General features: G+C 45.9%; 1 protein-coding gene across 2 annotated transcripts in view; it reads left to right on the top strand.

The window, feature by feature from the left end:
- Positions 1 to 13,503, top strand: part of LOC142497147 (protein argonaute-1) — a 50,899-nt gene that overhangs the window by 19,148 nt on the left and 18,248 nt on the right. For both annotated transcript variants that reach the window (XR_012802186.1, XM_075604570.1), the window contains exons 5-15: positions 1 to 113; positions 600 to 734; positions 3,830 to 3,917; positions 4,008 to 4,155; positions 5,658 to 5,777; positions 7,459 to 7,581; positions 8,186 to 8,319; positions 9,391 to 9,575; positions 10,142 to 10,301; positions 11,073 to 11,163; positions 12,958 to 13,152. The exon at positions 1 to 113 is cut by the window's left edge and continues 24 nt beyond it. Coding sequence is in view for 1 of the 2 variants with exons in the window: in XM_075604570.1 (XP_075460685.1) it covers positions 1 to 113; positions 600 to 734; positions 3,830 to 3,917; positions 4,008 to 4,155; positions 5,658 to 5,777; positions 7,459 to 7,581; positions 8,186 to 8,319; positions 9,391 to 9,575; positions 10,142 to 10,301; positions 11,073 to 11,163; positions 12,958 to 13,152 (1,492 nt within the window). In the remaining variant the exon portion in view is untranslated. The remainder of the gene's footprint in view (positions 114 to 599; positions 735 to 3,829; positions 3,918 to 4,007; positions 4,156 to 5,657; positions 5,778 to 7,458; positions 7,582 to 8,185; positions 8,320 to 9,390; positions 9,576 to 10,141; positions 10,302 to 11,072; positions 11,164 to 12,957; positions 13,153 to 13,503) is intronic.

Raw genomic sequence — 13,503 nt, 5'->3', positions numbered from 1 at the left:
CTTTTCACCCCCTGAGGGTTACTATCACCCGCTGGGTGGGGGGCGTGAGGTTTGGTTTGGGTTCCATCAGTCTGTCCGGCCGGCCATGTGGAACATGATGCTGAATATTGATGGTAAGTGACACTGCCAGGCTGGGCTTCTGGGCTTTGCTGAGCTCTATCAGAGAAGAGTGTTGGTGTCTGTGAGATCAGGATTGCAGAATTCCTACAGGTGCCTGATCTCTTCCTCACCTTCTCTCTTTACTTCTTTGGCTCCCACTTTCTCCTCTCTCCCCCTGTTATTTTCTTTTTTTCTCTTGCCAGGGTTCTCTCCCTGTCTCTGTTACACTTTTTCTCTGTCGCTATTTTTCTGACTGTTCTCTCTCTCCCTCTCTCTCAAAATGTCTCTCCCTTTCTCCCTCTTCCTTTCTCCCTCTCCCTTTCTCCCTCTTCCTCTCTCCCTCTTCCTCTTTCCCTCTTCCCTAACTCTCACCCTCTTCCCTAACTCTCACCCTCTTTCCTAACTCTCACCCTCTTCCCTAACTCTCACCCTCTTCCCTAACTCTCATCCTCTTCCCTAACTCTCACCCTCTTCCCTAACTCTCTCCCTAACACCGCCAGTTTCAGCCACTGCTTTCTACAAAGCGCAGCCCGTCATAGAATTTATGTGCGAGGTTCTGGACATCCGGAACATAGACGAACAGCCTAAACCTCTCACAGATTCACAGAGGGTTCGGTTCACCAAGGAGATCAAAGGTAAACTCTTCTCGCCTGTATGCCTGAGGGGATGAAAGTGTTTACATTCTTTATCTACTGTCTTGTGGGGATAAGACTGTTAGTCAGTCCTCAAAGTTCTTTTGTTGTATCCATTATTTGTATCGTAATTATAAAGCCACCGTTAGTCACAACTGGGCATAAATAGCTGATATACTTGAATCCAGTCTTCCTAATGAAAATCAAAACACTCATTCAAGATACAAATAGTAAGACAGTTTCTTTAAGGGTGACTGAATCTTTCTAAGGGAACCGATTACACAGAGATGTTTTTGGTAGAAAACAGCCAAATGCTCAATGAATTAGATATTTTTCAAAGCATCTCTGGCTTTAAAATGAATAAAGACAAGTCAGAAGCATTAAACATCCCCCAGGCCCAAACTGATATCCTCACATTTTAGTTTTAAGTGGAAATCTGAATCCCTCAAATACAGTGGGGTATTCCTGACCATGTCCTCAGATTCAATGTATTTATTGCCAATTATTTTCTTACGCGCTACTCGCCAAGAAACCCCGTACTGGAGCGCGTGTAGGAGCATAGGGAGGACACCCATCCCAGATCTACCACCGGGACCCAGCGATGGAAAACATATAGGGGAACGACGTGGAAGACCGACAAAGGGCGGAAAGCATTAATGGGAGCAGGAAAGCTGGCTGCCAGGGTATTAGGGACTGCTTGCCATGTTTTGTTTAAAAAGGAAGGTTTTTCATTCCTTTCTGAATGGACGTGAAGCTTCCGGATTTGTTAAAGCAGCAGGGAGCTTCTTCCCCAGTCTTGGGGCGGTCCTTTATAAGCTCCCCCTCCAGCCTTATTGACGTTAAACCGAGGCTCAATCAGTGGAGGGGCGATGGCAGATCGACGGGGCCGATTGGGGGTGTTACTGATTAGGCAGTTCTGACGGTGGGGGAAGGGGGGGCTAGTCCATGGGATAGCCTTAAAGGTAAGGGTCAAGCTCTTAAAATTAACCCTTTGCGCCACCTGGAGCCAGTATAGCTCTTGTAATACTGGCAAGATGTGGTCCCTCCTTGCCTGCTATAAGACGGGCAGTGGCGCTTTGCACCAGCGGCAGGGCTTTGATATTATGTTTTTTGGTGACCGATCAGCAGAGAATTAGCAAAATCCAGTCTGGAGACCAAGGCCTGTGCTACTATCTGTACATTGGTTATCAAGAGAAACGCTTCCTTCATTTGTCTCAGGATCGGTGGATTTGGAAGTAACAGTTCTTCACAATAGATGCAATATGCGGCTGATCAGCGACGCTTTTGTCAATAATGGCTCCAAGGCTTTTCGATTTCTCTTTCCTTGGGATGGCGCAGTTATTGAGTATATTATGAATATACTCTGCTTAATACCAGGCTTTGATTTAAAGCCCTGAAAAAGGAGCTAGTGGAGGGGTCCAGATTTCACATATCATGGATAAGTAGGGTCAATTCCATAAAGATGAATCTACTGCAAAGGATTTTATATTTATTCCATACACCTCCGGTTCCCAGATATTCATGGTTTCCAAAAGCAAATATCGAATTTTATGTGGAGAAATAAGAAACCACGGGTTAGTAGTAGACTATTTTATCAACCAGTAACTAGTGGGGGGTTTGGTTTTGCCACACTTATCCTATTATAAAGCAGCTCACCTAAGCCAACTTATATACTGGCATGCCTCACATAACAGATAAGATGGGTGGAACCAATATTATGGTTACCCAAACAACATAAACGGTCACTGAGAGTTCCTCTAACATTAGTTAGCCATTCCCTATGGCTATGGGATTTCAACAAGCTAGCCTATCCAATGCAAACTCGGTCGTGGCTTCGCTTCTTGGTAACCGGGACTTCTCTCTGGGCATGTCTGCCCGAGACTTCCGGGCATGCACCTTGGGGGGGGGATCTCCAGGGTGGTGCATGTCTGGGTATTCAAGAAGGTTGAAGCATTTGATTCACTCAAAGTTTGGGGCTATCAAACACTGAACTCTTTATATTTGATCAAATGTGGGGATTTGTGAATTCAAGGGCTCCATTTGTCGGACCCAAACCCTTTGACAGTTTATGCCTCAAAAGAAGCACCCATACAAGGGTAATTTCCTCATTGTATATTTTCGCTCTGTGAAACATAGATTTATGTCTAATGGCAAAATGATTTCGGCGAGATACCGATTTCCCTCTAGATCCCTGGGTGGCTCTTCTATGTAAACCGTTAGATATTTGTAACAGATCCGATAAATTAATGGTACATGTATATACGGCAGTTAGTTGTGAGTTAGCTATTGCCTGGAAGAACCGCAGTAATCCATCAGTTGAACAATTAAATCTAAGATATGGATATGGAGGGTGTTTCTGATGGAGAAGTTGCATTCAATCTGACTCATTCTCCAAATGTGTAAGCGCTTGGGAGCATTGGATAACAGCTTTAGGCAACACCATTTTCCCAAGCGGGCTATTAAAGGTGTGATTTGACCTTTTCCCCATGTGCCTTGGAGAGTTCGACCTCTGCATAATAATGTATGATTATTTATGGCCTATGTAAATGTAACCAAGAATTTCTGTCTAAATGTGATGATTTAACAACGCTAAATTATTTACCCCTTTCTATACCTTGTTCTTTTTGTAGCCCCTTTCCCCCCATGTGTTAAAAATGAAAACTGAGATTTAAAAACAAACAAACAAAAAAACCCAGCCAAATGGGTTGATGGTCAAAGGGTCCTGGCGAATTGTCGCTCCTATATTCATGGACGTTAGCACTATAAGTAACATTGGGCTCTATGTATCAAAGGCAAAAGTTGTCTCAAAATCGTGTATTGGTTCCAACTTGCGCTGAAATATAGATGCGCCAGGCACCGTCTATGTAATAATCTTACTTGAGCCATTTTCGGGTATGTCTGCGTCTGTCTGAGACGGGAGGAGGGATTCGCGGAGCGAGTGGGAGGAGTCGGGGCGGAGTGACATTTGCATATTGGCGCAGGTGTATATATTAGGAAATGCACATTTTTGGAGGCGCTCGTACCTCTTGATATAGAGCCCATTGAGTTTAGATGCTGGAATGTGCCGCATATCTGATGGGCTGTGTTCTCGCGGGCAGGTCTGAAAGTGGAAGTGACTCACTGCGGACAGATGAAGAGGAAATATCGGGTTTGCAATGTCACACGGAGACCAGCCAGTCACCAGACGTAAGTAGACGGCATGCGAGGGGTTAAGGGGATCTACCATGTGCCTTGAGTTTGGAGATCAGTGACAATCTTGGTGTGATGTCCCCTCAGGTTTCCCCTTCAGCTGGAGAGCGGGCAGACTGTGGAGTGCACGGTGGCTCAGTACTTTAAACAGAAGTATAACCTGCAGCTGAAATACCCTCACCTGCCCTGTCTACAGGTGGGACAGGAACAGAAGCACACATATCTACCTCTAGAGGTGAGATTGAGGAGAGGTGGAAGTGTGTTTGTGTGTTTGTGTGTGTGTGTGTGTGTGTGTGTGTGTGTGTGTGTGTGTGTGTGTGTGTGTGTGTGTGTGTGTGTGTGTATATATATATATATATATATATAATGTGTGTATATGTGTATATACACATATGTGTTTTTATATATATCTGTGTTTATAAATATATATACCCACACCTTATATATAGGAGAGATGATATCATCATCTCTTATTAATATATCTTTATTTATGTAGACACAAACAGCAAAGATTTCCTAAGAAGAGCACACGGGTATTCAATTAATATGAACGTAATTTTATTAATTAAACCATTAAAATTGTAATGGAAATGGTAAAATGGAGGGGGTCACCATACATAACAATATAGTGATGGACCAACACAAGCTATGGGGCTGAATACACAATTCTATTCCCTCTCATACATGGGAAGAATATGAGCACAGGCAGCACATAGCAGTAAAGTGATAACGAATAGGAAAACCAACAACCAATAAGGTGCAGTAGCCCCAGAACCAATACAAATAACTGCATCCAGTGCTATTGTAGCATGTTGTAACAGGCTAACACACACATAAAAAAATCAATGTGACATTACGTTCATATTAATGGAATACCCGTGTGCTCTTCTTAGGAAACCTTTGCTGTTTGTGGCTACATTATCCTTTTCCCTGAGCACCGCCAGAGCCCGTTTATTAGGAGTGATATCTAGCTTTTGGGTACATATTCACTTCCTAGCGGCTTGGATGCGGTATTTTCTGATGTGTTGTTATATCTTTATTTATATAGCGCCATTTATGTAGATGGCGCTTCAGAGCAGTAACACACGTGACGTAACAATATAACACATAATGGGAATAAGCACTTGAGACATAAAAGTAATATTAGGAAAAGGAGTCCCTGCCCCGAAGAGCTTACGATCTAAGTGTTAAGTAGGAAGAACGTACACAGACAGTAGGAGGATGTTCTGGTAAGTGCGTCTGCAGGGGGTCAATGTGGATCTATAAGGTGTATAGTATCAGCCACAGTGCTACCCATGTGCTTTGTTAAAGAGGTATGTTATAAGAAAGGTCCTAAAGGGGGAGAGGGATCACTGTACAAACTCGCCTGTCCTTGCCCGGAAGGATTTATAATCTGTTTGGTACTTGTGGCACAAAAAAAGATAGTGACTCACAAGGAACTGCCCATTGACCCCCACCAATGGACGGTGCATTGACTACTCGTCTACTGACTTCTGGTCACCTCTCCAGCATTGTGGGGCAGATGGTTTATGCGAGGTCACGGGTATTTCATGTTGCAACTGAGAACCTCCATGCCTATCACATACTGTGTTTGTATAATAGGGGCTGTGGCCCCTTCAATGTAACAGTGTGAATCAGGAGAAATGGCAGCTACCTGTCTGGATTTCCTTCTCTTGCCCCCTCCTATGTGCAGACACCAGCACATAGTGGGACACTATTGTATTGTACTTAATGCAGGTCTGTAACATTGTGGCCGGCCAGCGATGCATCAAGAAGCTGACGGACAATCAGACCTCTACTATGATCAAAGCCACAGCCAGGTCTGCCCCGGACAGACAGGAGGAGATAAGCAGGCTGGTGAGTAACAGAGCGTGGAGGTCTGAGAGATGGCACACTCCATCCTCAACTTAACCCCAACGGGCTTATAAGGGTCACAGCTCCATCCGTTTATCTCTACTTCCCTTCTGCCTTCCTATCTCTTCTCCTGTCTTTCCACCTTTCTATCTGTTTCACTGTGTCCATCTCCTCCTTGTCTTTATCTCTTAAGTATGGTCAATGGTGGTCATGGTACTAGGGGTTATGGAAGTACCACTACTTTTTACATTTACAAATTCTGATGACCACTACTTTTTACATTTACAAATTCTGATGACCACTACTTTTTAAAACCTCCAGTTCCAACTTTTTTTTTTTTTTTATGGATTTGTTCAAACAAAACAAAAATGTCTCCCTTTCTGTCTATAGAAAATCTGCCAAAAATGACGTTCAATAAGTATTATCCCAGTGTTTAGATTTTTATGTCTGGTATATTAACACTACTTTATTTTTAGGGAACTTCACCTCTCCGTTGCCAGAGGGGCCTGCAGCACATTGTGTTGTTGGCCTCTCTGGAAGCGAAGGGGTTAATAGAAGCTGGAACAGAGTCTCCCTGCACTTCCTCATATTGCTGGCAGGCAGCTTGAAACCATATCAGTTGTGGGATTTTACCTGGGCCCGCCTGTCTGCATGTGTGTGCATGTGTGCGCACACAGCTCCTGCAGCCCCTACAGGAGGGGCAGGAAGAGCCGTCCGTATGGTGAGGCCGAGATAGAGATCTGTGAACAGTGCACGGGAGAAAGCTCAGCGTGTGGAGGAGAAAGAGAGGAGCATTGTCACGTCTCACACTGGGGGAATCATACTACTTTTACTCATTTGTATTTGTGGCTTCAGGTTCTTTCTCCTTTTTCTTCACGGCTATCACCTCTCTCTCTCTCTCTCTCTCTCTTCTATTTTTTTTCTCTCTCTCCTATTTTCTCTCTCTCTCTCTCCTATTTCTCTCTCTCTCTCTCTCTCTCTCTCTCTCTCTCTCTCTCTCTCTCTCTCTCTCTCTCTCTCTCCTATTTTCTCTCTCTCTCTCTCTCTCCTATTTTCTCTCTCTCTCTCTCCTATTTTCTCTCTCTCTCTCTCTCCTATTTTCTCTCTCTCTCTCCTATTTTCTCTCTCTCTCTCTCTCTCTCTCTCTCTCTCTCTCTCTCTCTCTCTCTCTCTCTCTCTCTCTCTCTCTCCTATTTTCTCTCTCCTATTTTCTCTCTCCTATTTTCTCTCTCTCCTATTTTCTCTCTCTCCTATTTACTCTCTCTCCTATTTACTCTCTCTCCTATTTTCTCTGTCCTTTTTTCTCCTTTCCCCACTTTCTCTGGGAGCTGTCATCCTCTTTTTCTGCCTCTCTCTTTTTTCCTCTTTCTCCGGGAGCTTTTTTCTCTCTCATTCTCTGAGTTGTCACGTCTTCTGTTTAAGTCTCTACCCTCCTGGTCTGTTATTTTTTCTCGCCGTGTCCCCCTCCCTTTCTTTTTCACTTCTTTCTGCTCTCACCCTCTCAGTGGTTGGTCACTTTTCTCTCTCTCGCCTCTGTGGGCTGTCAACTCTCTCTCTCATGTACCCCTCACTCCTGCCTCCTCCCTGTAACCTGCCTATGTCCCTCTATTCTCTCCTCTCTAACCTGTATTCTGCCCCTGGCTGTGTAGCTCTGATCTGTCTGTTCGTGCTTTGCTGCCCTCAGATGAAGAACGCCAGTTACAACCTAGACCCGTATATCCAGGAGTTTGGAATCAAGGTCAAAGACGACATGACGGAGGTCACAGGGCGGGTCCTCCCAGCACCCATCCTGCAGTATGGAGGCCGAGTAAGTGCACAGCCTGACACTGCTTGTAGTTACTCTGCCAAGCACATAACCAGTGATCGAAGTGTGATGGTAATGAGAGATACTCAGCACCACTACTTTAAAAAAAAAAATGTTTTATTTACAAACCTAGAGTACCACTACTTTTTTATTTAAAGACGCATTGTACCACTACTAGGACAAACATGGCTTTTATTTTCTCCAGGCTGCTCGCTTTTGTCTAATGTCACTGTATGTTCAACAAGATTTTGCACATGCAGAGCCCCCACTTCCATTCATCTTATCTTAATTGGCTCTCTGATGAGGACAGAGTGGGATAAGGGTAAAGAAAACATTTGGTTGACAAACACGTCCCCATTCAGAGACCCTGAAGAAATACAATAAGACATTAATTTCCCCCAAAAAAAACACACGCAGCTAAATCTCAGCTCTTGGCACCAGGACATTTTTTATATGCACTTAGATTGTGATTTGCTTTTACAAAAGGTAGTTTTTTTGACTGCATGTGGGATTACACCTTTTAGCGCTGTGCACAAAGGCTCAGTAAGCAATACCAGCGCTGGTGAGTGGACGGCTGTGGGTGATCTAACTGTCTCTCCTCTCCCAGAACCGAGCAATCGCCACCCCAAACCAAGGCGTGTGGGACATGAGAGGGAAGCAGTTCTACAATGGCATTGAGATTAAAGTCTGGGCCATCGCCTGTTTTGCTCCGCAGAAGCAGTGCAGGGAGGAGGTGCTCAAGTGAGTGCAGAGACGTGCAGGGTGGCAGCCGTAGAGACTGGCAGGACTGTAGTACCCATACAAGCAAACCAGTTCTGGCTTCCAGTGCCAGCAGTATATATACCTGTATATGAGTATGTGTGTGTCTATGTGCGTGTGCAAATCTGTGTATATCATGTGACATCTTAGTGGGTCTGTTTAGAGCAGGGGTGGCCAACCTTTGTTTCAGACGTGCCAATACATGGACACACATTTTTTGATGGGCCACTGTCCCTACTCCCCTCCTCCTCTCTCACTCAACTCCCACCCATCTCCTCTCTCACTCAACCCCCCCTCCTCTCTCACTCAACTCCCCCCGCTCCTCCTCTCTCACTCAACTCCCACCCATCTCCTCTCTATTTCCCCCCCTCACTTAATTCCCCTCCTAAGCATTTTACCTTTGGGGGTGGAGAGAGACCTCCGGCCCTGTGGCAGAGGGGATCTGGGGCCCCGCGAGTGAATGCGGAAGTTGGGCCCAACTTTCAGGCAAGCCCATGTTTCGGCGCTGGTGGGGGGGAGATGGCGGGCCATTCCAACTGCCTTTTGGTCCATGGGTTGGTCACCCCTGGTTTAGAGTATCAGTGACTTTATTCGTGTATCTGTTTTTGTGTATCTGTGTGGGTACCTGTGTTTGTGTATATATATATTTGTGTGTATCTGTGTTATTGTGCATCAGTGTGGGTTATAGAATCTGGGCAGTGGTTAAAGAGCATCAGGTGCTGTCATTAGGAGTGAGCAGTTTTCAGTGCCAAATGATACCATATGTGTACATGTGGCATTCATAGTCATATTCATATTCAGTAAGGTCCTTCCCTGCAACACATTGCAAAGCCTATCATCAGTAATTGAAAATCAGTGCATCTTAGGTCACAATGAAAATGAATGGGTATATCGGGCTGCAAATCATTATCGGGCTGCACCTCTGCATCGTGTCATTTTTGGGGTTCTCTCTGTTACTATGAACATGTCCTTTCCTGACATGAAATGATTTTATACACTTCTTGCTATTGCACAGAAACCTATTGTAGACGCACCTGTTCTTTCCCGCTCCAGGAATTTCACGGACCAGCTGCGTAAGATCTCGAAGGACGCGGGAATGCCGATCCAGGGCCAGCCATGCTTCTGTAAATACGCGCAGGGCGCGGACAGCGTAGAGCCCATGTTCAGACACCTCAAGAACACGTACTCTGGGCTCCAGCTCATTATCGTCATCCTGCCGGGAAAAACTCCTGTTTACGGTGAGGAAACCCCCAAAAGCGTTAGGGTTTACCTTTCACACCCAATTGTGTGTAAACCCTGTATAGTCTCCTTCACTGCGTCACTATGTATCCTGCAAAGGAAGGGACCGGCTTGAAGGGCTTTCTGTCCCTTTTGTTGTTGTTTTGCTGTATCACAATTAGGTAGCAGGCACTTGGATTCATTCATTATCCATCACTAATGCCCATTCACTTCAGTGAATATTGGCTCTTTTGGAAATAAACCCTGTGGACTCCATGGGTTTGTGTAAGGTTGCTTCTGTCTGACATTGTTACTGTATCACCTAGATTGTGAGGGATACATTCAATGGGTTATGCTGTAAGTCCCTTCTGTCCTGTTATCCTGAGACAGTAGGGACAGACTCGGTAGTCCATAGGTCTATTCTCCTGTGGGGGGAGGGATAGATTTAATGGCCAATTGGCCCCTTCTCCTGGGATGGGAGGGATGTATTTAATGGTCCATATGGCTCTTCTCTGGTAATGGAAGGGACTGAACTTGCTGGGCTAGGGTCTGTGTCACTGTGTTTGGACCGTCATTCTGTTTCCAGCGGAAGTTAAGCGCGTTGGGGACACTCTGCTCGGCATGGCTACTCAGTGTGTGCAGGTGAAGAACGTGGTCAAGACCTCTCCCCAGACCCTAAGCAACCTCTGCCTGAAGATCAACGTCAAGTTGGGTGGGATCAACAACATCTTAGTACCTCATCAACGGTATGTGCAGCCTGAGGCTGTGGCCCCAGTGTCGGCTCTTGCACGCGCGCCTAGCGGCGCGTACATGTGTGAAAGCCACGATCTGCGGTTGAGCTGAAGGAAATTGGGGGGGTCATGATGTCACATGGCTGGTTTGCCCTCATTGGCTAAACCGCCGCCGTGACGTGGCCAGCGCTCCGTCACATCTAGAAAAGACAAAAATCTTGTCTTTACAAAATGTGGTTGCGCATCGCGATCTCTCCATGCGTGTTCAGGCAGCTATGGGCCCGGCACCATAGAGGGGCAAAACTTGTTCCCGCCGCGGACGCCGTAGCGCGTGCAGCAGCTAACACTGGGGCCTTAGAGGACTGTTACTACCAGGCAAAGTGGCGATACTAAGCGACCACTTACAGCCCCAACTGGGCAATGAACTGCAACTCATTCACTTTCTCTGCTAGTTTGGTCAGCTAGGTGGGCTCTAATGGGCTGTGAGGTGTCTTCCGGCGCCGGAAGAGGTCTTATGATATAGCCCCACGTAGTAAATATATGTTTTCTGAGTTTGGTATTCATAAATCATGCACAATGGATGCCTTTGTCTTTCAGTCTACAGCTTTGAATCAGACACAGACAAGACCACTCGTTTTTGCAGCCACTTTAATTACTGGCTATGCCTGTATGAGTACAAATAGCAGCCCAGTAGTCTATGTTCAGTGTGGGTATCACTGGCCGTAATAACCAGAGATCACTGGGGGTAACCAGGGTGTGTATGTTGTTATTTTTGTCTTGTGACAGCTCAGCGGTCTTCCAGCAGCCGGTCATCTTCCTTGGGGCTGACGTGACACACCCACCTGCTGGTGACGGCAAGAAGCCCTCGATCACCGCGGTGAGATACTGTAACAGGCGGTGTTACCGTGTGTGAAACCATGGTACTGTAGGGGTCATTAACCTGCAGTAGTATCGCTCGGGGTTCTGTCTCCCACGGTCAGTTTCCAAATGTGCCAAGAAAAATGGCAACCATCAGACGTCAGCATTTGCCGGCATATAGATATAGGCCCATATTAACTAAGCAGTTTGCTGAGGCACATTGTCTTGAATGGGCTTTAAGGGCTTATGGCAGAAGACTGCTTGGTTCGTACGGGCCATCGTGTCTCTCTCTGAACCTTGTCACAATGTATTTTACATAAAAAGGAGCAGTACTGTGTTTAAATGCAGGACATCATTATGGACACTATTGTTCTAATAAATAAAGCAGATCCTCCTTTGAACTTCGATTTCAAAAGCTTTACACTGCAATAAAACTGTTTTTAAAAATGTAATTTAAATAATCTTTTTTTTAATTTGTATTATTTGCAATGTGTGTTGGGCCCCCACCATGGTTCCAAAAATCAGTCAAATAAGCAGGGCACGTGCACCATAACTCACAAGGAGGGGCAGGAGGAAGAATTTAGCACGACTTCGCACTGCAAACAATTTATTTACAGCTCCTCGAATCCACATCAATGAATACACGTCTCTCTGTGTGAGTCCTGTTTCTAACTGACCCCCCAGCATCCTCATCTTTCAAGGGACAACATTTCCAAGGTTGCCAAGGCAACCCTGACTGGACCAGCATCTCTCACATACACACACACATACCCAGCATTGCTCGCTCGCTCTCACACACACACAGCACCTCTCACATACACACACACACACACACATACCCAGCATATATCTCTCTCTCACACACATACACACAGCATCTCTCTCTCACACACACATACCCAGCATCTCTCACACACACACACACACAGCATCTCTCTCTCAAACACACATACACACAGCATCTCCCTCTCACACACATACCTAGCATCTCTCGCTCACACACACACCCAGCATCTGTCTCATGCGCGCACACACATACCCAGCATCTCTCACTCACACACACACATACACAGCATCTCTCTCACACACACACATACCCAGCATGTCACACACATACCCAGCATCTCTCTCACACACACAACCAGCATCTCTCACACACATACCCAGCATCTGTTACACAAACACACACAGAACATCTCATACCCACACATGCCCAGCATCTTTCTCTCTCACAAACACACACATACTGAGCATCTCACACACACCGCATCACACATACATACGCACATACCCAGAATATATCTCCTCTCTCTCTCTCTCTCTCTCTCTCTCGCTCGCTCGCTCTCTCTCTCATTAGAAGTGTGTAAGAAAAAGAAGTGATACTGTATTGTAACAATGTCAGCTACTGCTCCACGTACATGAACAGATGGGTTTTCTGCCATTTGTATTTACATTCTGAGGAAGATGAACCTGTTGAATGAAAACCTATTTAATACGGTAAAGAAAATGTAATTCCAAAAGAAGCCAGCAGGGGCAGCTAGAAACAAATGTCAAAATTCCTCATCATTAAATTGTCAGACTGAATCTATCCATGTGCTGAGACCAAGCAGTGCTGTAAAACCCCAGCACTTATATATATAAATACTGTGTGTTCGGCATTTTAACAGATCCTAAAACATCTTTTTTTGGGGCTGTGTTTAGTATTGTTCTCACTAGCACAGAACACACTTTCAGAGTAGGACTGGCATATTCACACACTCGCACTGATGCACACACTGACACACACTGACACACAGCTCTTGTGCTGTTGCAGGTAGTGGGCAGTATGGATGCCCATCCCAGCCGGTATTGTGCCACGGTGAGAGTTCAGCGCCCGCGGCAGGAGATCATCGAGGATCTGTCCTACATGGTGAGGGAGCTTCTCATCCAGTTCTACAAGTCCACGCGCTTCAAACCCACGCGCATCATCTTCTACCGGGACGGCGTCCCTGAGGGACAGCTGCCACAGGTAATGTGAGAGAGACTGCTGCCACAGGTAATGTGAGAGAGAGAGACTGCTGCCACAGGTAATGTGAGAGAGAGAGACTGCTGCCACAGGTAATGTGAGAGAGACTGCTGCCACAGGTAATGTGAGAGAGAGAGACTGCTGCCACAGGTAATGTGAGAGAGAGAGACTGCTGCCACAGGTAATGTGAGAGAGACTGCTGCCACAGGTAATGTGAGAGAGACTGCTGCCACAGGTAATGTGAGAGAGACTGCTGCCACAGGTAATGTGAGAGAGACTGCTGCCACAGGTAATGTGAGAGAGACTGCTGCCACAGGTAATGTGAGAGAGACTGCTGCCACAGGTAATGTGAGA

Source organism: Ascaphus truei, chromosome 6 (assembly GCF_040206685.1).
Source record: "Ascaphus truei isolate aAscTru1 chromosome 6, aAscTru1.hap1, whole genome shotgun sequence".
Taxonomy (NCBI): Eukaryota; Metazoa; Chordata; class Amphibia; order Anura; family Ascaphidae; genus Ascaphus; species Ascaphus truei.
This window is presented reverse-complemented; position numbering and strand designations above follow the sequence as displayed.